Source organism: Pagrus pagrus (assembly GCF_965226575.1).
Source record: "Pagrus pagrus genome assembly, chromosome: 19".
Lineage (NCBI taxonomy): Eukaryota > Metazoa > Chordata > Actinopteri > Spariformes > Sparidae > Pagrus > Pagrus pagrus.
The window spans coordinates 10383565-10410741 of record NC_140203.1 but is presented as its reverse complement, the minus strand read 5'-3'; the positions used below and the strand labels follow the sequence as shown (position 1 = coordinate 10410741).

General features: G+C 40.7%; 2 protein-coding genes across 11 annotated transcripts in view; both read left to right on the top strand.

Moving 5' to 3' along the window:
• The window catches only part of nacc2 (NACC family member 2), a 35285-nt gene extending 19947 nt beyond the window's left edge, over positions 1 to 15338 (top strand). Inside the window, exons 1-7 of one of the 5 annotated variants that reach the window (XM_084382361.1) lie at positions 730 to 1158; positions 2383 to 2570; positions 4044 to 4796; positions 6445 to 6621; positions 8556 to 8661; positions 8898 to 8995; positions 9094 to 15338. In XM_084382361.1, coding sequence (XP_084238487.1) covers positions 2459 to 2570; positions 4044 to 4796; positions 6445 to 6621; positions 8556 to 8661; positions 8898 to 8995; positions 9094 to 9626 — 1779 coding nt within the window. In that variant the 5' untranslated portion in view covers positions 730 to 1158; positions 2383 to 2458 and the 3' untranslated portion in view covers positions 9627 to 15338. The other 4 variants (XM_084382364.1, XM_084382362.1, XM_084382363.1 and 1 more) reach the window with 4 other exon arrangements.
• A 960-nt stretch (positions 15339 to 16298) lies between these two features.
• nup214 (nucleoporin 214) overlaps positions 16299 to 27177 on the top strand; it is a 32727-nt gene continuing 21848 nt past the window's right edge. For all 6 annotated transcript variants that reach the window (XM_084382748.1, XM_084382746.1, XM_084382744.1 and 3 more), the window contains exons 1-15: positions 16299 to 16503; positions 16998 to 17193; positions 17281 to 17435; positions 18000 to 18198; positions 18293 to 18363; positions 18470 to 18533; positions 18714 to 18817; positions 19378 to 19484; positions 19644 to 19710; positions 20272 to 20395; positions 23853 to 24011; positions 24948 to 25386; positions 25502 to 25623; positions 25760 to 25881; positions 26264 to 26347. In XM_084382748.1, the coding sequence (XP_084238874.1) occupies positions 16462 to 16503; positions 16998 to 17193; positions 17281 to 17435; positions 18000 to 18198; positions 18293 to 18363; positions 18470 to 18533; positions 18714 to 18817; positions 19378 to 19484; positions 19644 to 19710; positions 20272 to 20395; positions 23853 to 24011; positions 24948 to 25386; positions 25502 to 25623; positions 25760 to 25881; positions 26264 to 26347 (2055 nt within the window). In that variant the 5' untranslated portion in view covers positions 16299 to 16461. The remainder of the gene's footprint in view (positions 16504 to 16997; positions 17194 to 17280; positions 17436 to 17999; positions 18199 to 18292; positions 18364 to 18469; positions 18534 to 18713; positions 18818 to 19377; positions 19485 to 19643; positions 19711 to 20271; positions 20396 to 23852; positions 24012 to 24947; positions 25387 to 25501; positions 25624 to 25759; positions 25882 to 26263; positions 26348 to 27177) is intronic.

The window sequence follows — 27177 nt, the reverse complement described above, 5'->3', positions numbered from 1 at the left end:
ATGCACAACACTCGCTCAAAAAGTAAAACCTCTTTTTTTTTTAACTATTGTCTTCCACAGATTGTAAGAAAATGGGGACTACCTTGAAATGTTTTTTGATTGACCTTTTTTTTAATTCAACAATTAGAAGGATTAGAGGATTACTGCAGAGTGTATATTAAAGCTCCCAGTTTAGTAAAGCTTTGCTTTACCAAGATGTGACGCACTCTCTCCAGACTTGCGTCAAACAGGGATTTCAGAAGTTTCACTATTTGATGTTATAATTAATTAATGTTGGCTGTGACCTCTGTGAGCTTTTCTCATTTCTCTATTGTCGTCGTCACTCTCCTCCTCTCTCTGGTCGACCATATAGGCATCTGTGTCCAGGGGCAAGTGGCAGAAGTTGCTTCAACCTAATTGTCTTTCTCTTCTCGTACTGTCCTCAAATGACTTTCTCTCTGTCTCAACTCTCCCCTCCCTCCTCTGCTTCTCTCTAGCTCTGCCCAGTCTCTGTCTCCGTCTGTAACTGTAGCCTGTGTTTTTCTCTCCCTCCCACTCCCTGCGACGTATAGATACTGCATTGATCAGACACACGCGCGCAGACACATGCACACACACGCACACTCTGAGCCTCCCACTCCTTTCATCATTGATTCGCTCTGCTCTGCTCTGCTTTCTTTCTCTCTCTCTCTGTCTCTCTCTCTCTCTCTCTCTCTCCCCCCACCCCATTCTCTGTCGCCCTCTCTCTCTCCCTCGCTCTCTCTCTACAGCGGCACTTGTTGAATTCAACCCTTGGAGAATAGAGAGAGGGGAGAGAAACAGAGAGAGATAATGACAGGGAGGCAGAGGGAGGCTTTGAGACAGCACTAGAACAGACAGTGAGCAGAGAGAATGGGGCTTTGGAGGATATAGAGATAGAAGAAGGAGAAGAAGAAGAGGGCTGGGGGAGAAAAGTCAGACAGCAGAGAGAATCATCTTTGAGACAGTGGGAATGACACTTTAAGTGAAAGAGAGAGTCGACCAGACGGAGCACATCTAAGTGCTCTCCTTCCATCTCTAACTACTACTCCTCCTGTGTCCTGGTCCTGACTGCTGCTGCTGCTGCTGCTGCTGCTGGTGTGTTTTGTGTGGTGCCCAAGGCTCCATGCTGTGTTTTAACCAGAGGACTGGTTTATACAGGTCAGAACTGTCTGGGATAACAGTGAGCGCCTTTTTTTTCTCTTTTTTTTTTCTGCATCTGTGCATGTGTGAGAGGCTGTTAGCGGAGGAAAAAGTCGTGTGCTGGTTTCTCCAGGTGAGAGTTTGCGTGCCAGAGTACACAGTAATTTCCTTATGCAGCCTGTACTGTATATGTGTGTGTGTGTGCTTATGCGTGCACACTTTTATGTAAGTAAGCCAGAGTGCATGTCTGTGTGTATGGAGTGCATGAAGTGGGAGAAAGAGAGAGAGAGAGAGAGAGAGAGAGAGAGAGTGTGTGTGTGAGTATGTTTGTGTGTGTGTGTGTGTGTGTGTGTGTAAGAGAGGCGGTGACATTTTTTTTTCAGTTTGTATTCCTGGAAACTGTTCTGCAGCATTGCTTAATAATGAAACTAGTGCGTATATGTATGTGTGTGTGTGTGTGTGTATGTGTGTGGGTTGGTGGGGGAAAAAAACAAAACAACAATGACACAAGGTTCAGGGGGAGGAAAGACGGTGCAAGCATGCCTGGGGAATGTTACAAAGAAAGGGATAAAGGGAGCCGTTAAAGTTGATATAAAAATGGTGTGTCTGACATGAGTCGTTCCAGACAGAGTTTAGTAAGAGGACAAATGCTGACAATGGCGAAGAGTCAGCAGATTTATGGAGTATTTCCTAAAGTGTGACGTGAAAAACCGGTTGAGAAAAGTTGTCAAGTCTTACAGGTCATCAAAGTTCACGGGAAATGTTTTGATCAAGTGCCATACATGGAGTGAGTCTCAGCTCCTTGGTATTTAAGTTGTGAAATACCTTAAGCCTGCGTTGTTTTACGTAACGTCCTCATGTACAGTAGGCACGGCATTGTATTCTGTTTTTTGTTTTTTTCTTTTTTGGACTGACTTGACTCCTCCTATCTCCCTCCTGCCTGCCTCTACTCTCTCTCACCCACTATCTCCGCATATCCATCTCTCTCTTTCACACACCTCTCACTTCTCCCTCAACTGTATTCATTTTCTCACTTTATCTCAACTCTATTTTCAATCTTGTTTCGTTGCCTCCTTTAAGGTTCTCTCAATTTTCCCTTCTCGCCTCGCTACCCTCCCTGTGGCATGTCGTTTCATCTTTCACGCATTTTCTATTCACTCCTTTCTTCTTCATCACTGCGTTTCTCTTCTCCAACGCGTTCTTCATGCCTTTCTTCTTCTTCTCTTTTTTTTCTTTTTACAGATGCCTCTCTCCGTGGCAGAGTCTGCAGTGAATATCTGAAATCCCATCTTCCTCCTCCTCCTCCTCTGCGGCCAACATGTCCCAGCTGCTCCATGTGGAGATCCCAAACTTTGGAGCCACAGTTTTGGGCTCCCTTAATGAGCAGCGCCTGCTGGGACACTACTGCGATGTATCCATCCTGGTCAAAGGTTGGTTTGTAGAATTTTTGTTAACATTTTATATTATGGTCCTTTTAAAGAAGCAGCTGATGAGATAGTTGATTGTTTAGTCTCATTTCCGGGTCGTCGTATACTGACACTTTGGGCTGGTGGCTTTGGGTTAAGTATTTGACAACCTGGGAATGAGATTCAACACTAAACTATCTTTCTCCAGAAAGGCTTTTGGCATCTTTAAGAGGCATTAATTAATATGTTAAAGGTCCTTATAAGAGGTCTTTTAATATTATTATGATAAAAGACTATATAAGTGTTACAAATAGCATCATAAACATGTTTATTGTCAGATCATAGGACATTTATAACTTGATAACAGTTTATGGTCTGCTCAAGGACATTAGAAAAACCCAGTGAGTATCTTATAATTCTTCATAATAGCATAACAAACACATTTATTTAGTTTAACTAACCTATTATGTCATTGTTCAAACTTAACAAAGCTTTTCTGGTGCTTTATTAGGATTAATACATACTTTATCATGCATTTCTTAGCAGTTTGGTATGCTTTTCGCAGCTACTGTATTCAAAGCAAGAACATGTCTTATTAAGGTTAATAAATCCTAAATAATGCACTGAATAAAAGTTTTTGTTGAGGGGGAGCTCAGTTACTTGTTGATTAATGCATAATAAAGAATGTATTTTATAACTATTTATATTTTATATACATTTAATCTCAATAAAGATTTAAAAATCACATAATAGGTAAGTTAGTTAAACTCAATGTCTTTATAATGCTGTCATAAACAATTATAAGAAACTCATAAGGCTTTAATTAACATTCAAGCTTGTTAACAGTATAAACGTATAAATGTATTGTAATCTATAAATAAACGTACTTATGATGCTATTATTAACACCTGTATAGTCAGACATGTTATGCTCATTTAAGCCTTATAATTTTATTTGGGGTTGCTACTAGAATAGTTTTTCTTGCTTTAATGCTTAAAGAACACATCAGTTTTCTCATACTGTCCAGTGCTGCATTGTACTTGTACACAGTACTCCCCCTCTGTCTGGACCGCTCTGTTTTAGCTCCTGTTTCTTTAAAGTCCCCCCTCATGAATACCCAGTGTGCCCTGATTGGTCAGCTTACACACGACCGACCCAGCACCGCTAACAACGACAGAGCAGCTGTGCTAAATCAATTATTGTGTGCCAATCTAGCCATGGCGCATCAATTATGCAAATGTGTGACATGGTGATGTAGTGTGATGTCATGAAGTCACGAAATTAAAGACGAGACTACTGACGAGGCGTTTCTGGAACAGTGTTTTCTGTGGGAGAGATGAGTTTCTGTTGGTGTGGACTTTTACATGCACAAGAACAGATAGCACACTGAAGGGAAGGAAAAACAGCATAATAGGTCTCCTTTAATATAAAGCTTTACCAAATTTTTTATCACTATTGTCAACATTTTTTTTTGATGTTTCTATTTCCGTCAACCAGGTCAGGCTTTCAAAGCCCACCGGGCCGTTTTGGCTGCCAGCAGCCTCTACTTTCGCGACCTCTTCAGCACCTCCACCAAGACCCAGTTTGAGTTGCCCTCCTCAGTCACACCTGCTTGCTTTGAGCAGATCCTCACTTTCTGCTACACAGGGAAGCTAACAATGGCAGCTAGTGAACAGCTGGTGGTGATGTACACAGCTGGCTACCTCCAGATTCAACATATAGTTGAAAGAGGCATGGACCTAATGTTCAAGGCAAACTCACCTCACTGTGACTCGCAGACAGCAGGGTCTTTAGAGGAAACAGGATCCGAGCCGCAGAGTCCTTGTAATAATGGTAACGGACTAGCGGTGGCTACTCTTTTGGGAACCCCGGGCTGGTCTCCATCCTTACTGATGCCGCAACGGAAGATTAAACTCGAAGGAGGGGACCCGACGCCTGTGACGATACCCTCGACACATAGCAAGATTTCGTCCTCGGAGCTGGGGAGTCGGCTGGCGAGGGCCAGTTCGCTGTTCTACTCGACGGCTGCCGGGACCACCATCCCTGGTATGCCTTCGTACCAACTTCAAGGGGCAGGTGGAGCAGGAGGAGGAGTTGAAAGGTCCAGTCCTGGAGCGTCCAGCCTGCCAACCACCGACAGTCCTACGTCCTACCAGAATGAGGATGAGGAGTTTGAAGAGGAGCCCTATGATGGGATCACAGAGGATGCCTACAGTCATCTCTATGGTCGTTCAGCTAACCCCTACGGCAGTGAGTATTGATGCTTTTATGAGATCTTTGTGAAGTGTTGCAGTGCTTAGGTGAGTTTCAAACACCATTGCTGTATTTGGTGGAGAGCTCTCATCGCTGAAGCTTTACTCTGGAATATTTTTCATCATTAAAAACTTCTAAAAATACAAAATGCTCCCAGTTTTAAACAAAACTCAATGATCCATTTTTTATCTAACAACACAATCAAGACTATTTGACTAACTTTTATAGTATTTCTTTCTCAACTCCAGTTAATTGAAGTAGTTTCAAGAAAAAACTGGTCAAATTTGCAAATGCTAATAAGATGATCTCATTGGCAAACCTGCATCAGTTTTAACTTTCTAGTCATGTAGATCTGAGTAAGTGAATTAGTTTCTCAATTGCCCTTGGCTCAGATGGAAATTCATTTGATGTCAGACGGATCTAAAAGTAAAACTGAGCATGACTTTGCAGAAATGTATAGCCATGAACGCCGTTTTTTTTTTGGTGAATAGTCGCTCCTTGTCCGGACTTTGTTGTGCATTGTGCTAAAGAAACGGATGCACATTCATTTCATCCCAGTTACATTATTTAATCTTTCATAAATCATGTATACTGCACATCTTAAAAAAAAGCTGAATGTTGTGCCTCCAGTGTGTGTGTGGGTTCTCTCAGCATAAAGATAGCTTTATGGGGTTATGATTGGAGCGCATCGTGACCAACAACACACTCCTTATCACAGCTTCAACAGCTGTTCTGTGCTGCTTTTTGTTATGGTTGTATATATATATACTTTTCATACTGGGGCAGTTTTGCCCCGACATTCAGGCATAGATTCACTTGAGTTTGCATTTGCACGTAAACACACACATCAGACAGCGATGGTGGACAAACTCAAACTCACTTGTGCGCACACACACACACACACACACACTTTTCTTTATTCTTAGCATCCTGCAGCCCAAAGGCATCACACAGGTTTGTCAAATTCTAGAGTTTCAGATATTTATGAAATCCACTCTATCTGCAATCAGTCAGAGCACCCCAGGGTGACATTGTGGGATATTTGAGATCCACGCACTTCTTTCCTGTGTGTGTGTGTCTGTGTGTGTGTATGTGCGTATAGGTATAAGTGTGAATGCACATGCAAATGCATTAATCCACACTTTTTCTCTGTGTGTGCATGTGTGCAGGGCAATTAATGGATTAATTTCTTCGGTTCTGTGTGTGTGTTTGTGTGTGTGTGCAAGTACATGTGTGTGCACAGGAGCTGCGTGCATGTGCACACACTCACAAGTCATCTCAGAGGTTAGGCGAAACAATTTTTGTGAGTAAGAACCTAACACCCAGCTTTGGATCTGTCCCCCTCGAAAACTCAAGTTGCTGATGCAGCATCGTGACTTATCTGGGATACATCTGCAATGCTCTGAAACATTTATGAAACACAACAAACTTGTATGAGATTACACCAAACTGCTTTATTAATTCTATTTTGTAGCCTCCGTCTAAGCAGGGGACACAGAGGGCATGTAATTTTGTAGGTTACATTCTGATGAATATATAGAAGCGCACACATTTTATCTGTTTTTGTTTAGCTGCGTAACCCGAAACCCTCTCAGCTTTTCTAAGCCTTTTCTGAACTCTTTCTGTTCTCGCTTGCTCTCATCAGTCCAGGACAAGCCAGAGATGGCAGCGGTGCCCTTGGCCTTGGAGAACCGCAACTGTGTGCTGATCCGCAGGGACCTGGTGGCGCTGCCTGCAAGCCTCATCAGCCAGATAGGCTACCGCTGCCACCCTAAGCTCTACACTGAGGGGGACCCCGGGGAGAAGCTGGAATTGGTTGCTGGTAGGCACGCACGTACAAACACATGCATCCACTCACACACATTTTTCTGCTTGCATTTTATCGCACGCAGAGAATAACTTGTATGCAGCGAGTTTGGAGAGTAATCATACCTCCACCCCCACCCTACCATTCTTTTTTTTTTGGCACATTTAGATCATTTAGGATTCTAGTCTTAAAACTTGGTGAAATTAAATTTAACTGACTGAATTAATTTCAGCTGATAAATTCAGGAGATAAGAGAACTCAATCGTCGTAAAATAGAAAACCTTTAAAATCAAACCTTTTTCTGCCAACGACCCCTGAAATCAGGGACTAGGCAAAGAGGCCAGTGATTTGAGAGTTACCGACAAGCAGGGATGTTAATGACTGATGATTTTTAGATTCATTGCTGTTAAGAATTTATTTGACTAAAAATGTAATAACCGACACAGATGGGCACAAATACCTCAAAAAGTATCCTGTTACAAATAATTCTCGCTCATCAAATAAATATATCAAAGTAAAATACAAAATACTGGTAAGAGAAAATGTTTTTCATTTAAAACATACAAAAACACATTCTTTACAACCTCATGTTATTAGATTTTAAACATTTAGTAGCCACAATATGGGTTGGATTTAGTTGGGACAGTTGCTGAATAGCAACAGACATATGGTTTTGCATTTATAGATCATGTCAGTGGTTAAAACGGATTTCCAATGGAAGAACCTCCAAAATATTTCATGTATTATAAATAATTCACCAATAATCAATCATAAGGCTGCTTACTTTCAAAATAAATTGCCTGAAATTTACCACAACCAACAACCCAGTGACCCTTATTTATATCCCACTTATTCAGGAGACACATGTATTCAACCTGTGTTTGACCCATATGAGACTGTTAGAGGTTAATCTTCGGTCATTGCAGCTCTACAGTAATTCAAGTTCCAATATACATTACTGCTAAAGACATTTTGGTTAAATTGGGTCCAGACATTTGGAACATTAGATTGAATTTCGTATCGTCTGACCCAAGTTCAACCAGATTCTCATTGGCCACCATTGTGGTTGTCGCTGTATTGATCTGGAAGGGACAGCACAAAGCTGCAGAGTTTCTCTGCGGAGATGGAAGACCGTGACAGAAGGACAACCATCTCTGCAGTGCTCATCAATCAGGCCTTTATGGTAGAGTGACTAGACAGAAGTCACTCCGGAGTGAAAAGCATATGACAGCCTGCCGGGGGTGTGCCAAATGGCCCTTACAGGCCTCTGAGAGCATGAGGAGAAAGATTTTATGGTATGATGAGACAAAATCTGAACTCTTTGGTCTGAGTGCCAGATATCGCTTTTGGCAGTCAGACCATAGACTTTCAAAGAGAACAGGTAGCGCTCATGGACCAGAAAGAATTCCTACAAAACGTTTAATCAATTTAGCATTGAACCTTTTCAGACAAAAGAGTCTGAGAGTCTGAATACGGCCCAGTGTACGTTACAGACAGACGCAGTCGAACATGATGACATGTGCAGATCCAAGTTGGAGTCACTAATCGATGAAAAAACCTGCTCGGATTCAATTAGATCGTAATGTAAGGACACGTAGAACACAGTGGAAACAAATAATTCAGTTCGGTTTAATGCATGTCAGATACAGAAAAAAATCTGCGAATGTGAAAGAGGCGGTTTTCAAAGGAAAGCAAAACCAAGTAATTTAACAGCTTGCTGTCTTCTGTTTTTATGGCCATTCACTTCAATTCCTCACCCCATTTTTCTTATTTGGACAACTGTAGCTTCCTTTCAATTTATTAAAGATGTCCATGAACCAGAGAATAAAAGACGAACTGTTAATTGGGCCAAGAGGCAAAATGATAAATCCCTAGAGTCTTCGGAGAAAGGAAATGGATAGTAAAATCAGCAGATCTCTCAGTAAATCCTCTTTTTCATGCCACACTAGGTACACAGGTGTTCATGACTCGAGGCCAGCTGATGAACTGTCATCTATGTGCCGGTATCAAACACAAAGTCTTGCTCCGCCGTCTGCTAGCCACGTTCTTCGATAGGTGAGTATAAAGACATGCACAACAGAGCAGAGCAGTTTGTATTAGTCTTTAAGGGCCTACTGTAAGATGTCTGTGTATGACTCCCAACACCACCGCTGTTGTAACAAAGCAACTTTCACACTCCATCTGTGGCCATGTTGTGCAATGCGGTTAGTTGTGTGTGTGTTCCCATGTTTATCTACTGTATGTGCCTGTTGCTGACTCTGCCCCCTGGTGTTCGCTCTGTGTCCCTGCAGAAACACTTTAGCCAATAGCTGTGGGACAGGTATCCGTTCTTCTACTAGTGACCCCAGTAGGAAACCCCTGGACAGCAGGGTCCTCAACGCTGTCAAACGTAGGTTTACTGTCCAAATAAATCATCTAATATTTGTGATGTAGTTTTAAAAGAGCACAGTTTGCCTACATATAGTTGTTGTCTTCTTTCTCTTTCAGTCTACTGTCAAAATTTCAACCCTAACTTCAAGGAGAGTGAAATGAATGTGATTGCTGCTGACATGTGCACAAATGCCAGGCGTGTCCGCAAGCGGTGGTTGCCCAAGATCAAGTCCATGCTGCCTGATGGCATGGAGGTGTACCGTGCAGGAATGGGCATGGGCGCTGCTGTGGGCCTGGGCCTGGCACTGGGTGCCCCTCAGCCAGGGGTGCCTCTCCCCTTCGAGCCTGACTTCAAGACCCTGGAGCAAAGGTTGTATCCAGATCGCAAGGACCCTCTCAGGACTCACCCACCGCTGACAGAGGGCAGCCCCGGGTCTGGGGTGGCCGGAGCAGAGGTTGAAGGTGAAGGTGAAGGAGTAGTCCAGGAGGAACATGAGGAAGATGAGGATGAAGCCGGGTTAGAGGGTGTAAATGGATCACTGGGGGCGCCAACTTTGATCCCAGGAGCTGAGGCAGGCAATTGTGGTGACACGCCGCCTGAGCAGGAAGTGGAAAGTTTTGGACAAGGTCTGAGGGTGAACGGACAGTGAATGTCCCCCGGGCTGCCTCTCACATTGTGAAATCTGTTTAACACCGCATTTTCTTTTGCTTGCTCTCTTACTCTAACATCTCGTCCACCACTCTTTCTTCTCCTCTGTGCTTCCTCAACAGGAATTATTCAGCACAACAAGCTGCGCTCGTAGGTCTTACTATACAGGAGTTTGTCACACATGCATGTGCACACGTGTGCCTGCGTACACGCACAATTACTGATAGTGGAAGTAGAGCAGCGATAGTAGAAGTAGACACAGGCATGGCATTCGCACAATGAGAAACTCAACCCTTTCTGCTCCACCCTTTTCTCCATATATTCTGTATTTACTCAGTATGTCGGCACCGGCAGCAATATTACAAAGGCCTGATAGCAGAACAAATGGCTGTAATGATTCATTATTTCAGTGCAATACAAAAGCAACAGCTGCTTTGCTGGCAGTTTATGGAGTGTGGTATAAAGGTTCCTAAAAAGGATTCCCTTTTCGTGGAAAGCTGCCTCTGAAAATAACCCATGTAACTTTGGGGAAAAACAGATGAGACACACACAGCTAGCTTCAAAAGCCCGGTTTGACCACTTTAACATTGTTGTAAGATAAATATATATGAATATATAACAAAGAATGTATTATAATTAAAGGTCAAGTACTGTATTACCACCATCAAACAGAACAATTTTCTTTTCAGTTAAAACAGCATGTCATTTTTATGATAAACATGAGGACGAGTTGTTCCGCGAAGGCTTTAGACTTCTCCAAAATCTTACAAAAACATCTATCACATGGACTTCTTTTTTCATGCATATTCACCCGTGACATATTGGATTAGAGTGTCAATGTGATGCCTGTGTCTGCTCCAGACTGCCCCTCCCGACCACACACGCACCACACATACAGACACACACACACACACCGTATGATAATAGCTTTTAATATCTGCATCGATGCATTTAGAGTACACTGTCCAAAAAAAAAAAAAAGATGTAACAAAGCTTTTTAACTTTGAAAAATCATTTTAAACGACATCATTCTGTCATGGAGATACAGAGGAAAGGGAGACATGAACAAGAACACAACAGCTTGCATGCATGAATACAAACAGTGGACACAGAGAATTACTGAAAACAACAGCAAAGCCACAAACCTGCATCGAAATAAGAAAAACAGCTACTGTTGCCTCGACATATGCCATTAATACGCAAAAGGACTTTTTATCCCACTTCTTACTGGGATCTGACCTCAGTCTGACACACGTTAGAACTGACCTGGGTGTGACCCAGGATTGTGTTTGACACAATATCGATTGGATTTTTTTTTTCTTTTTTTTCTTTTAAACTACGGAGCGTGCTGTCACCACGGGTATATGGAAGAGTACACTACACTGAGTGTTAGAAAGAAACATGTCAGAGAGAAGCACTGTTTCACCTTGATGTGGTGGTGTGATTGGCACCAAGACTACATAGTCCTGCTTCCATCCTGTTTTTGTTTTGTTTTGTTTTTCCTGGGGGGGTTGGGGGGGTAAATTATTGAATAAAACTTATAAGAGCAATTTCTGCTGGCTTATTGCATTTGCACTCAAAATAAAAGGTTAAAGGGTGGGAAACTAAGACGTTTGGCAAAATGTGACTGTACTAGAGACTGTAAATTTCCTCCATAAAACTGGAGTGATTCAATGAGTCGAACAGGGACTTTAACCTGTATTTGTCATACTCATTTTCTTCTTTTTTTTTGGCATCTGTTTTCATGCTTTCAGCCACATGTAGGGACGCAGTCCAAACAGCCTTCTTTTGTTGTTTTGTGCATTGATTTGAAGAGATACACTGTTTTGTAAGTTTTCTTCTGTTCTAATTCGTGTTGATGCGCATTTGATCACAAGTTCAGACCATCAGATTCACTTGAATGAATGAACCTCAAAGTTATTTTAAGCCATCAACATTTTTGGAAAGCGTAGCTATGTATGAAGTGGTTGGAAAAATAAAATAAATCAGCTTTTTCCTTTGCAGAAATTGATTGCATAAGCTAACAACCAAGAAAAAAAAAAAACAACAAACCAGTATATGCCCCCAGATATATTTAATCTGTCTGTTTATGTTTGGCCCAGAAAGGTTGGCCCAGATTATTCTCTGTCTGTCTTATCTTGTTTCGGACTCTTTAGGGGAAGCTTTAAGAAGGCCCTGCACAAGAAACACAGGGTTATAATTGCACTAGGTAATGATAATAATAATAATAATGACGTTTACAGTCTTGTTTTTTTTTTTTTTTTTGTCTATATTTGGAAGAAATGTGATTTGCCAGAGATAAAACAGGACTGTGTTAGAATGGCTGAGATGATGAATGAATGTAAATTGTAGCACTGCTTTGGCGAGGGGTCCAAGCCTTGACCTAATATGGTCAAAATACTTTTATATGACTCATTTTTTCCTCAATTGTATACAAAAATAAATATTGGCCATAATATAATATATAATTTGACTGTGAGGCCGGGTGATGGTCTAACCAAAACCTTTTGTGATTTGTTTGTGACTAATGTGAAACAGGTCTTCCAATGCGATGAACAGCAGGGAGCATTTCTCTAATATACAGAAAACTGAGCGACGTTTGAGTACAGGCTTTTATTTTTTAAAGTATCTTGACAGTTGTGTACTGTATGTCTGTAATGTTGAAATCCTCACAAAACTGAAAGATCCGGAAATCTTTCTGTACAGATACACTTTGAGGTTTAACAAATTATGTCTTTATTTTATTTTTTTTCAAGTTCCTAAAGATTCTCTTGTTTAAAATGAAAAAATAAATAAAGATATTCAGTTGTTATTGGAGCCACTACCTTAATTACTGGACTTTTTTAAGAGGATCACCTGTGCTTCTGATTTGTTAACCAAGGTCTCCCAAAATGCATGTGAAACTTTGGAAGTAAACTCCATTAGATCACAAAATAGCTTGCAATTAAATCAGCCTGCCACCCAACAAATTAAAAAAATGGTGAGATCTACTATTCAACTGTGCAGTAAATGTCTCTGTTTGCATTCATGGATAATCAGTCTCTGCTTTTGGTTTTACAAAGATCCTATAGCAAACGGGCAAATGCGTGGCCACCACGTTAACTGATACGAAGTACAATTGAAACAATGTGGTGAATAATAAAGGGTGGGAAACATTGATATACTCCACTGTAGTGATAAAGGGGTGTGGAGCAGTGCCTTAGACTGTGACTGTATGGGTGTGAATGTTGTGGTGTGAACCTTTAGTACCTGTAGGCATAGATTAACAGATTTTTTTTTTTTTACTTAAGTTATAATTCTACTAAAATTGGCCTCCAAGAACCTTTGCTCAGCATAAAGTATGTCATATTTTTTCAACTCATTTTCTTGTTTGCCTTCATCTCATTCTTTAAAGAGAAAGTGTGCACCAGACTGATTTCACTGAAATCATTAAAAAAAAGATTTATTGTACTTCAATGCATCCAACAGCCAATCAGCGACAACCTGGACCCCTTGGACTGACACCCTCACATTATTTATACGATTGACAGACAAACCAAAAAAAGTATTAAAGGTGCAATATGTAACAATGCAGTTGAACTATTTACAGTTCTGATGTTATGACACCTGTGTATTGTGTTGCGGAGATATCGACTGAAGGTAGCATGCTAACCAGCTAGCCTCGGCCCAGTCCCGGTCCAAAGCTCCTGTGCAAGTGGTGTAAACGCCAACACTTCCTCGGTGCTCCGAGCTCCCAGTCCGGATTGGCCGGCTAACATAGCTAACTAGCAGCTACAGTTAGCAGCAGTTAGCGGTTACGCGAGGGATATGCTGCCCTATTTGTTTTAAACATGAATTTGACAGGTGGCAATTCTTACATACTGCACATTTAAAATGTTCTATTTTCTGTTGTTAAACCTGTTGTTGAAAGACTTCACTTTTACAAAACAAGTACACGTGCATAAACCATTGACTGTTATTTCCTTTTGACGCGTGCTCACAGTTTCTTTACCTTTGCAAAAATCTATCTGATTATGACCCTGCCAACAAAAGAAAATACTTTTTAAGAAATCCTTTTTTTGCCTCTCTTCTGCTTTCGGATCTTTTTTGTTAAATTTCTTGTGCCGGATGAATTTGAACGTGATGATGTTGCACTATACTGTAAACTGAGAAATTCTCAGAGAATGTCATGGCTAACCCTTTGGGGAGGATGAGCTCGAGCTGAGGTGGCTGAAAGAAAAATGATCCTGTAAAATGTATTTAATGTTATGTCTCTGCTTCACAGCAAACTCTGTAGTAAAGGATTCTTTTTTTTTTATTTCGTAACCGAAGTTTTGTGTTTTGCGATATCCACCATTCACCTGGATGATCATTGAAAATGACAAGATAACAGATGGGATGGGATTGTTGGTTGAAAAGAACCTATTTTCACAAACACTTCTTTGCAAATAAATTGTTACTTACTTTCTCAAACTTTACACAGTGCTCCGTTCATCCACCATTACTGTCAAACTAATGGGCTCAGTAGTCTTTGTTCCACTGAGCGGTTTAACCTGAAAAACAATACATTTATATGCAAAGAGACACTTGTATCATAAAATGCATGCCATTCAGACACTCACTCTAACCCGATGAAACCTCTGATCTTTATGCACCATGTATTTTATGCTGAATAACTGTTGTCACTGTTAGCAAACAAAGACTGTGGAGTCTTGCAATGAGAAGGGTTGTATTTTTATCACGCAGCCTGGCCTTTTACTGAATGTTTAAGGGTTACGTTTAACCTGTTGTAATAATGACAGCAAAGTAGTGATAAAGAGTGGGAATACATTGACTAACTACCCAGTTGAGTGTGCATTTGAACCTTCAGCAGACTCAGAAAAAATGCACTAAAAGTTTGTACGTGTATGTGTGTCCTTGAACATAATGCCAGCACTTTAGAACTACTTAGACAAATGAGAGAAAAGAGAAAAAGGGTGAGCGAGGGTGAGGCGAATGAGGAGAAAACGCACCTTTTAAAGCCATGTGTTCAGAGCGCTGACAATCAGAATAGGGATGAGACCCAAAGTGCATTATGGGAGATCCGACATGACTTGCTGTGCTCTTGCTGTTTGCTTTGTCTTTCTCCAGCTTGCTTTGGTCTGTGCTAGCTTACTTTCCAGAGTGGAGGGACGTGGTGATGTTAACCCCAGCCTCTCGGTTATAAGTGTGTGTCTCTGCAACAAGGACTGACGGATATTTGGCCGATACCTTGGTGCTTCACGAACAGAGCTGTCCCATGTTGACATGGACCATATCTGTAATGCTCTTGTAAGCGTCGGGCCGTACTTGGTCCTAAGTCCGGGCTCAAGTGGTAACCTCTCAATGGACAGCAATCCGTGTGACGGAGGAGGATCTTATCATGCAACCCTACACTTTGATCGTGGTAACGTTCTTCACTATCAACAGGGCTTGGACCAGGCAAACTGGGATGGGACAATTTCAGTGTTGATACTGCTTTATGTTTCAATTGAAAAATGTTAAAAATGTTTATGCGCCTTCTGACTCAAGCATCAATAATATATACAACAGAAATGCAAGTTGCCACTTTTGATGTTGCATAAGAATCTACCTATCATTCCCGTCATGATATTTGCCATCACCAGTTTCAGTTGTGTAGTCCAAGAGTACCTGATTTCTTTAAATGCAATACGGAAAAATCTGCTTTCTAATAAAAGTCCTTACTTCACCATAATACTGCCCTCTCCTTTCCTTTGTCTCTGTTTGTATGCAGTGAAGCTGTTTCTTTGAGATAGCTATTTTTCCCCACACCTTAATGACTACCTTCAGGGATTTTACACAGTGCTGACCAACAAATATCAACCCAAAGAACCTTGTTAGAGAAGTTTTTGCAAGTTGTGATATATGGTATGAATATATAGCTGTCCCAGATGTGGGTAAGGAGGCGCCAACAGAGCCGAAGTAAATATTCTTACTCGTAGTTTGGAATCGAGCCACGCATTTAGTGACACCTTGTGAGAAAAAAACTACAAAAAATATATTGAAAATCATATTTTTAACATATTTAGATAGATAGTCACAATAACAATTCAGAATCATGTTTGCAGTCAGCGTAAACCTTGTTAACGTCTTTATTTTGGTTGTATTCTTTGACTGAATTTTCTCGGACTGATTATCAAACAATATAATTCTTAAGAACTTTTCAACATTTATTTAATTAACATAGGCAATCAGCAATCTTCTGATTATTTCCATGTCTATAAAGTGTCCCAAATTTAAAAAAAATAGCTCAAGGTGACTTCTTAAACGGTCCAAAACCAAAAAAGACTCATTTCCATCATAAATGACAAACATTTGACAATAACATGCTTGCTTGGAAATTAGTAAAACAATCGATCTGATATCAACTCAGCAACTAATTTTCTTTCAATCAACTAATCGAATAATTGACCAAAGACATCATCTGTGGTGTTTATTATCAGACTGATATGGATGCCAGCAGGATGGAGAAGTGGAGTAATTTATGCTTGTAAATGTGTTTTAAAAGTGTTTTTTTAAAATCTGCTTTGGAGTGGATTATATCTTTTGTGTGTAAAATTATTCACATATGTCCAGACAGTTTTAAAATAGTTGCCCCCCTCTGTTTTTAGGAGGTTTGAGTATGAGCTCTGTGCTGTGGACTCTGCTCTGCTATCTGTTAGTCATCCTACGCAGCTACGTAGCAAAATCGCGCGGCGTGTGTTCAGTGTCCTGACAGACTAATGTGGCTCACCAGAGATTTGTCTCAAATACAGACTCGGGAGGAATAAACTAACACAACAGATCGGCTGCAGAAGCAGCAGTTTCTGTGCTTCAAAATGAGTGACGACACAGACTCCCCTCCTGAGAGGGAAATGAAGGTACGCGCTGTTTATCCAACTTGTGTTGACAGGTTCTGGCTAGCTTAGCTGGTTAGCTAGCTAGGTTTTGTTTTCTGTGTAGTTAACCCCGACTCAAAAGCATTTACAGTACCATACCACTAACATGGACACAGTTAACAATTAGAAAGCTCGGTTGAAAAGCCTGACAAGAAAAAGCCGCTAACTTTAATCTTCTCTGTGTTTAACCAGCTATGCTAGCACGTTAGCTGTTAGCACTTCAACGCTATATCGTATGTGCTTCATGAGAGTTGAACGTTAGCTTGGGGTCAGGTGAATTAAAAACCTCCTGTGTGTGGTATAAAATCATCACATTTTGTTCACGTTTAATTAATGTTGCTGTAATGGTACCCACACACCTTAGCATAATTAGCTAACGTCATGTGAGCTGTGAAGGTGGCAGTTATTGAGCTTGTTTACCACCCATAACTACTTTTCCTGAAGTAATAAAACTGTTGCTTGTTTGTGTTTTTCAGGATTTCCAGTTTCGCCAGATGAAGAAAACAAGAGTGTTTGAGCCCACGGAAGATTTGCCAAAAGAAAGATCAAGTCTGCTCACAGTCTCAAACAAATTTGGTTTGACTTTTGTTGGGCTCGACCGGACCTTCAAAGTTTACCTGACTCGAGACATCCTGGCTGCTGATCAATTTGATGGCAACTCCAACGAAATAGGTACGAACATGACCTTACACATCTTTAGCCTAATTTCCATTCATGTATCTTACTCACAATTGACTCAAATGCTCCTCTGTGTCCTAGTTGAGGGGATAGCAGCATTGGCAGAGGTGACGGTGGACCTTGCTCTGCACAACTTGGCCCTCAGCTGTGATGAACTCACTCTGTCAGTGTGTGGCCTGTCTGAGGAGGCCGCTTTGTCCCTCACCTTCTATGATGTCCGCACCTTCCTGAACAAGGTGACTGCTTTAGTCAGTGTATTTAATGTTCCAGTGTATTAGACATGCGTCAAGCCTATTTCAGGTTTCTACCAGTGTATATAGGCACCTTAGTATAATGAACGTAGAGAGACGCTTGTAGTGTGAGTGAACGTGTTGTTGCAGCTCTCTTTATCGTCAAAGTCCTTGAGGAAAAAAGATGTCCAATGGAGATGACTGACACAAATGTTTGCAATTTTTAACATTAATGTTCAGAGATATCTAGTATGAGAATCGGCGGTCTTGCAGATGCCCTTAAACTGAAACAACCTTGGCATGCAGCAGTTATTTTTATGAGCTGATCACCAGAAATTGAAATCAAGTCTCCAAATAGTTAATCTGCTTTCATTTATTTTGTCCTTTATAGATATGTGGTTTGTACGTTTCTACTGCAGGGGGAATATTGAGTATGCAGCTGACAAATACAAAATTAGAAGTGATATAAGAAATAATAAATATGTTATATTTAGTAAGTACTTCAGTAGCAATTAAGTCACTTGAGCTGTAGATTTTTAAAACAACATATATTTTTCTTTTCCTTTCTAGGCAAGACCACAGAAGTTACCTTTTGCATCACTGCTGCCAGCAGTACCTCCTGGCACTCTAGTGCAGGACCTGAAGTGGAATCCTGCTCAGGCATCCATGTTGGCTGCCTGCATGTCTAATGGCAGCATGCAGATTATGGATGTCTCTGACAGTGCCAAAGTGCTGGCCGAGCTGCCGGCCTCAAGTGGCATCACGTGCAGTGAGTGGGACTCTAAACATACGAGCTGAGTTTGCCCGTACTCTTATCTCTGTTGTGGCTCAGTTGCAGTTGATGTTTTTTTTGTTTCACACAGTTTGCTGGAGTCCAAAAGGAAAACAAGTTGCTGCAGGAAAAATGAATGCCACAGTCAGTCAGTATACACCGGTAAGTAATTCACCATAATTAGAATTAAAACAATTACTGCTTACTGAGAGCTACAGCATCCAGTGTCTGACGAGATGAATACATGTTTTTCTCCTCTCATGAAAAGGCTCTTGAAGAAAAGAAAGTTATCCCGTGTCCACACTTCTACACCTCTGACGAACCCGTGAAAGGTAAGGAAAATCCTGTACTTATTAATGAGATCTGTGTTGTACGGCCATATATTGAGCTGGGTTGTGAATGGCTTATAATGACATTATATTTCATTTTCTAATTTACTCGCGTTTTACTTTTATTGCTGTGTTGAAATCCCATCTGTGGCTCACACCTCTCTCTCCTGTTATCTCTCGCAGTTCTGGATGTGCTGTGGCTGAGAACTTTCGTGTTTGCAGTGGTATATGCTGCTGCAGATGGGTCCCTTGAGACCCCTCCTGAGCTAGTGTTGATCTCCCTCCCTGTGAGTACGCCCTACATTCACAGTCCACTGAATTCATCCATTTGGAGTTTTGTCAGGTTGCACCCCTCCAGTCTTTAATGCTGTCTTGCTCATCGCCTCAGTAGATAAATTTGGCCATACTGTTTTCTTCTCATTTCTTCTTTGTTTGATGATATTCTCTCCACATGGCCACAACAACAAGGTGAAGAAACAAATATAGCATTAGATTCTCTGCCAGGTTATGTTTTGTAGATCTGATGGTCAAATGCTTTGCTGTGTTACCACCTTCTTTGTGTAGAAGCTCCGTAGTTGCATAAAAGGCTCCTGCTGCAGTTAGGGCTGGGTGATGTGGCTTTAAAATAATGTTAAATATTTTCAGTTATATCAGGATACTTGATATATATCTCGATATTTTGAAATCTCCTTAAAAAGCACTTCATAAATGCTAGTACTGGGTGATAGTCCCAAAATGATAGATTATTAAGCAGCTAAAATATGCTGCCACCATATAGAAGTTTCAGTTTTTCCATCTAAAGCCAATGAATGTGACAAACTGATATATTTTGTTTGTTGTTTTGTAGAAGAAGGATGAGAAGATGGAGACAAAGTATCTGAACTTTAGCGACACGGTGTACGGCAGCTGCACTGAGAGACAACACCACTACTTCCTCAGCCACGTAGAGGACTGGTAAGAACGATCACAAAATACAGGAACAGATGATGTAGTAGGCACCCAAAGGCATGTTTACTGTTGATAATAAATGCATTATTTATCTCTTCGAATTCTTAAATTAATATTACACATTTGTGTAATGTGTTGCTTTACCTCACTGTTTATTTCCTCCAGGGACCTTGTGTTTGCGGCATCAGCAGCTTCCATTGAAGTCAGCGTTATAGCCAGACAAGAGGACAAGGTACCTTATGATGATGAGTGAAAAGCAGAATGTTTCGTAGGAATCTTTATCTTAAAAGACAAACTGTTTTAAATATAGACAGAAATGAAAACTGTCTCTCGTTAAGATGGATTTTAAATTCCAGTTTTGAAAGACAAACAAGACATTACGAGTGTTTGAGATGCTTCACAGTATTAAGTAGAGTTACATAACTGTTCTACAATGTTATTCTCACTCAAAACTCTTTTTAAGTCATTTATGCTAGCAGAGCTTCCCCCATCTATAGTCAACAAACCTAATACCACATACTTAACTAGCCCTCTTGGTGACAGTTTGCCAGCTTCTGAATGTGCTGAAGTTTTTAAATGACTGTCTCTACTGTAAAATAAATAATACTATCTTGGGTCTTGATTTTTTTAACGCTACAACTGAGTTCTGATGCTCAGTTTTGTTTCACATAAAAGCTGATTTTATTTAGCTTTAATTTACAGTTTGTTCGGATGCTCTCTGTATCGGGTGAGGTAAACGCATCAGAAGCCTGGAGACTGTCATGACCATGACAGATTGTTCTTGTTTTTTTAGATATGGGAGCTTTGGATCCTGGAGGATGCGAGTAGGGCTGAGCTTCCAGTGACCGAGACAAATGAAGACACGCTTCCCCTTGGTTTAGCAATAGACTACACCAGCCAGCAGGAGATCCACATAAGTAAGTCAATTTGTCTTTTTGATGCACTTTCTTTCTTCACCTGTCTGACCTGATTTGCACACAGACACCATGTGAATACGCTTACCCTATTGTTTGTTGTTTAATGTTAAACAAACTAGCTTTTCCTCGTGGTATTACTGTTGGCACCACTGTAGCAAAGACAACGTTAGCAACAGTTGAACACCCGGTTGTATTAACAAGTAGGCAGGTTTTGTTACCGATCAATAGAAAGAATGCCGGTTTTGATCTGTCAGGGGAAACGCATATCAACAAGGGAACAGACTTTGACACAACACCTGAGCACTCTCCAACAAGAGATTGCCCGTCCGTTCACTCTTTTTTCAACTCAGTTTTTGTCACGCTCCTTCTTTGTCTCCTCCATCAGCAGGGTCCTTTTTATTTTGCAGTGAAGTGTTTCCACAGTTATTCCAGTTGTTCCACCGTTACCTTGGGATAGCGACCTGGGAAATATGTCTCTTCCTGTTTTGTTTGCACAATGGCAGACTCGCTTCCTTTGTGCTGTAATGCAACCGCCATTTTTGCGGGAAAAATCCATCCCGATGGCCAGGCCACACAGCAAAGTGAAAATGAGGTATATGGGGCACCAATCTATACGAGGACAGTGTCACTTTTCTACTGCCATTACACTGTGGAATCAGTATTTACTCCAGAATGATGAGTAGCAGCTAAAAAGTTGTCTGTTACCATTTTCAATTTCATTTTATAAAAGCCTTCACTCAAGGATTGTCATTATTTTGTCAAATTAAAACCAATTTTGAAGCAAGGTGAAGTATGTTTTAGCACTTAGACATTGTGAGCCTCTACTTTCCTATTAGAGAATTGGGGGTATTTTTAATGGGATTTTAACAGCTTTTTTCAGCATTTAAGCAAAGGTCAAATGCCTTTTATCACAATTATGTTGTTAATGATCTTGTGTGGTGGGATAATTCTTATACAAGTTCTTCCCAGAAAGAGAATTTGGCTAAATGCTAACCCCAATCTGCAGTCACTTTGGTGCAGCTGAGGTAGATTTTTCTTGCTTACCATTTTTAATCACGCAAGACAGTGTTTCAAATCAGTGTGCAGGGCTGGTTCATGGTAATAGGGATGGGATTTACAGGATTTATGCATTAGTTGGATGAAATGTTTTTCTTGGTGCCATCAGCTTGTAAAAATGTACTATATATTTATATCATTGCTAACGTAGGATAATGATGTCATCCCTATTTACAACCATATTCTCTGCCATAATCAAGCTGAAACCATAGCAGCTCAGCTAAGATATTAAATTGGATCTTTCCCACTTGCAATTGATATTATTAAGTTTTGCTTTGTTTTTGGATATCACTTTTTTATTACAGTTTTTTTTAATTATAAAGAGTGTTGCATATCTGCGTTGAAGCTTGCTGAATGCACTGTTTTTTCAGACATTTTTTTAAAATGAAAGTATGGACAGTGAAGAGAAAATTAAACCACCTTCTGCCACCAGTGATACTGCCCACCCTGATAAGCCTGTTGGAATAAACATGCATGCTTAGTGTATCGCTTCCTGAAATGGATAAGTGTACCTGTATGTTTTACTGTTTTAAAAAAAAAAACCTGTCTTTTCAGACTCCTATAAACTATAAATTAACTTTAATTCCCTAGTAGTTTGTGTTATCTCTTGAACTGCATGCCATTGTCTTTGTATAAGCTCCACAGCATTTAATGTTCAGCACCCCCGTCATGATGAGATGAAGCTGAACTCCGTTAGGTTTCTTTGTGCATACAGCATCCACTGCAGTGCTCTATTGCAGCATGTGTAAAGAATAGTGATAAGCTACCGTCTCAGTACACTGTTTTATCTTAAATGGCCAAGTCTGCCAGACATTCACGTAGAGCTGCTGTTGCTGTCTAGTCACATCTCTCCCCGCTCACTCTAAGAACTCCCTCCCAAGCAAGAGAGAAAAAGAACCTGCAATTTGAGCAACATTTTGACATGATTGTAGTCTGATCAAAACCTTTATCCAAAGTGAGACATTAGATAGGGAAAGCGCAGGGAGAGTAACGAGAGAGAGTTATCTGTGGAGAGAAAACGCACTCATTAAAATGGCTCAGACAAGCGAGAGGACCACAACAAACAACAAAGCCCAGACAATCCTGTTGCAGAATGCTGATGAGCTTTACCGTGTGCCTCTCCCTTCTGTTCGCTCCCTCTTTCACCCTCTATCTCTTTGCTCCTCTTTATCTCCCAAACTATAGTTTCTTAACTGAGATTAAACTGAACGTTAGGTGCTGCAGTATTGCGTTTTGTGTGGAGAAATTGGGATCACTTTATTTCTTGAAATGATACTAATCTGTGTTTGCTCGATAATGTATTTTTGCGTGTGGGTGTATGGGTGTGTGGTAGATGTAAGTTTGAATTTATGCAGACAATAAAATGGTAATGTACTGACATAATGTCAGATGCAGCGCATGGACTGAATATACAGTAGATGCAAAATGTAAGGTCGACTTCAAAGAGGTGAGTCAGTGGTAATGATAATGAAGTTGTACTTGAGGAACAGTTTTAGCTGTGAGACGCAGCTGTAGGGAGAACAAACAGTACAAAGTGTTCGGATTGCTTTTGTGACGTGTGTGATATGACTAGTATTAACTCTGACTAATCTTTAATGAGGGGTGTGAATACTCCGTTTCTTCATTTAAATGTTGGTTTAGACTGGATTTGCCATTTTTGTCCGCAGCCCACAGCACACCGCGTGATTTTTGGAAAGTGCAGGAAAGTGGGTGTGAAGAGCAGGAAATAGTTAAGGGTTTTGGCAAGAAGAGGGATGTGTGAGGACTTTTTTTTTTTAACCAAATGAGGCATCTTAGGACAGCCGTCTCTGTTCACGACTACAGTGTGCCACTGAACACTGAGTACGTGTTTTAACCACTGGAGGGCGAAGTGAGCCAAGGTCAGTGAGACAACTACAGCGCTAGCACACATACAGTCTTTGTGCTCCGATGCTGTCAACACTCTAATGATCAAAGTGACAAACAGCATTTATAGCAGGCAGAGCGAGCAGATGACACTTGCTGTTAATTGTCTCCCTTGTGCAGTGGTGTGATTTGGAAGCACGAATCTGTGCAGAACGCTAAATCATTTCTCACAAAAGTCTGTTACTGCATGGTGTAGATTGCCTATGCATGTGGCTCTTAATTAATAGACTTTAGGCAAAATTCCCTACCAGTGAGCTTTAGAGATTCTTCTTGGCTGTCTGATCTGTGGACGGTTGAGAAATGAGTCAGTGGGGGAGGAAATGTCGGATATGCACTCAGTATGTTTGTGGGAGGGTGAGTAAGTTTGACTGGAGTGTTACTGGTTGCTATGTTTTGTGAAATTATAGTAAACATATTATCTTTTAACAGTGTTTCTCTGTCTAAATGTCTTTTAAGTTTGCTTCTCTCTGTGTCCTGTCTTTCCGCCCTTATAAAGCTGATGAAAAGACCTTGCCCCCGGCGCCCACAATGCTAATGCTATCAACGGAGGGATTACTCTGCCCATTCGCTCTGCTCAACCTCAATCCTGGGGTTAAGCAACTGGTCTCAGCCCCTGCTGCCCTTGCCTTGGAGGGGGAGAGACTGCCCAAGCCAGGTAAGCGAGCCAGTGAACTCGGACGGATGTTTTAGACTAAAATGTTGTTGAGATAGCTGCATAATTATTCATAATCACACATTGTGATGATGTATTTCCTCAAGTGATAATCATCTGAGACAGTGATACTGAAGTGTTTGCGAGAACTTCCAGTCCGCGTGTGTGCCCATTGGACATTTTTCAGCTGACATGTCACGCGTTGGTTTCTAAAAGAACATTTTTAAGTGTGGAGTTTGGTATAAACCTATTATTAGCTGTACTGTGGAGTTAAGTTGGACCTCACAAGCCCCACAGCTCAGTTTAACAGCCTGAGAGACCTGTCAGTCAAGCAAACACGCATCCAGCTACATCCCCCATTAAGCTTATCTTAATGTCTTACAGGAACAATCATTCTGCATAAAATTATAGCTCTTAACTCCATTACAAATCCACCATTGAACTTTGGATGTCTTATCACACTTTAACATAATCAAATAAGGCATACAAAGCTTTGAGTTATGTTGAGTGTAGTCGTGATGAGAGCAGAAAGGAAGTAGAAAAACAGTTTTGTTGGTATGATCAAGCAAAATGTAAGGTTTTTATCTGATTATTTCCAATAGTTTGAATTGTTTTCACATTATATTTATTGATTGAGACCTGGGATCCTTGACTGGACTGTGTGTTTTTTTTGGAAGCCAAAAGAAACAGTGTTTTTACTCAGCCAAACACATTAATAAAGAAGCTCCACAGCTTTTGTGCAAATTCCTTTGAAGTCTGACAAACTGTTGTGGCAGTGAGCATCTTACCATGAAAGCTGTGGACTTCTCACTAACACTAATCCCATTGCTAATTCCAGAATTAGTAATCTTGTTTTGTAGACAAAAACAAGTTTTGTAGACAAAACAAGACCAACATGTGATGAGATGTTATGAAAGCAAATTTCTTTTCTGTTCGCAGGTTCTTTGGCGATCCAACCTCCCAAAATCCCTGCCTCTATCACATCTGTCCCAGCAACATTCCCAAACCTCGGTCTTGCTTTAGCAGCTGCTTCCACTCCTCCAGCGCCTCCTGCCTATCCGTCTGCTGCCCCATTCAGCATCGCTCCCTCGGCTCCTGTGTCGTCGTCGTCATCATCATTCACTTTCTCGGTCCCAACCACAAGCGCCAACTCTGGTCCTTCAGCTTTCTCTCTGGGGGGTCCCACACCTTTCGGCATGGGATCATCGAGCTTCTCCTTTGCCCCCAAACCTCCCTCTGACACTCCATCAGCGCCTTCAGCATTTTCTTTCACTCCCTCCATCAAACCATCAGCAGTAGCGGCTCCAGCTCCATCTCCAACACCCCAGAGCCTTGCCGCTCCCTCCCCGCCAACTGTGAAACTGAATCTAAATGAGAGGTAAATCATTGTTGACCTCATTTCGAAGGGTATTCCAACCGAGACAGAGATTTTTATATATTCAATAAATTAAAGACTTAAATCAGTCAAATAAATCTGTCTTCTCTCTCCCAAGGTTTTCAGCATTGGAGACGCCAGCACCACAGTCTTTCTCCTTCGTTCCCAAAGCGGTTGTCTCCAATTCCAGTAATCTGACCGCCCCTCAACCGTCAGCCACTAAGCCACCAGCTGTATTAGGTAAGAATGTTATGCCTCAGTTCCTTGACTGTTATATTTGCACAAGGTGTCCTTCTTCATTTATTTTTTATCAAAGGATTCGTTAAATCTTAAAACGCCTTGGATAGTGATTCTTATATTGTTGGTTGTGTTGCAGCCCCGGTGCGTCCAGTTCAAACCACACCGCCGACAATCGTCCAGAAACCTGCTCCGGCCGCCCAAGCCCAAGCCCAAGCCCAAGCCCAAGCCCAAGCCCAAGCCCGTGTCCAAACTCCACAGGTCCTCTCCCGTTTATTTGATATTTTGATAAAAAAAAATGTTAAAAGATAAAATTTACATCACAATAGGAACATACAGAAAGCACAGAGCCTCCATTTGTACACTCATCTTCTCTGTACACTACTGCACACCACAGTAGTAGTAGTAAATAATACAAAAAAGTACAATACACAATATCAAAAGTTACTCAGGGGTTGTTTAAAATATTATATTCGCAGCACGTGACACAATTTCTATCATGGCCAGATTTGTAAGTAGTAAACTGATCACAGAAAAGGTCAATTAACTAATCACAACTCAAAACGTCACAAAACTACTTCAACAGCGGCATTTGTGGAATACATAATTCATGTGTGTCTTTCTTTATTACTTTCCAATGCAGGCAGCTGTTAGTGTGAAGGCCCTGGAGAAGCAGCTACAACAGAAGAAAGACTCTGATCCAATTATGGCCGGTATATTGGAGGAGGTGAGACATTATCCAGTCAACACTTCGACATACGCACTCGATGCTCATATTTCCTCTTAATGAAAACTGAATGGTAAATCTGTAAATAATTTAGCAAATTGATGAACTGTTGGATTTTCTTTGGTATTTGGATTAAGATATGGATGCTGTTTCAGATAATTGTATGTTTGATATGAAACTATAATTTCAGTTCAAATGTTAATAGTGAGTGTCAAATGTATTACTGTTAGCTTTAATGTTATCAATTAGCCCTTCAAGGCCAGCTATAACTTGAGTGTTTAGTAAGCGGAGATTTACGCATCACTAAATTAACACTGGTTGTATCTTACAAAACTAGAGACCTACAGACATTAACTTTGCTGTTATATCAGCTGGTCTGATTGAAGAATAAAAGAGATGATTGAATATAATCAACATTTCTGGCCTGACAGTTGATCAAAATGCTGTTTAATAGTGACGTAAACTGGGTTATTTCACTAAAAAAATCAATATATCTGAACCTATTTAGCATAATACCAATAAAATCTGACTAAAGTACCAAATAATGTCAGTGAGTTTAGCTTAATTGACTATTTCCCACTCACTTGTTACTAGATACACACGAATAACCACACAAAGTAAAGTCAGGGCCACATTACCACAGGATTGTCAGTCAAGTTTAATGCAGCATAAACTGATTTACGCACTTAATATGAATACGTAAATACTGTAAATAAATTGTGCATATAATGCATTCATATACATCTTCATTAGCTAACATATTTTTTAGCTCCATGGTGCAATCCACTTTAGTAGCTACACAGTTAGAAACGTTATTGTATTGTATTGTA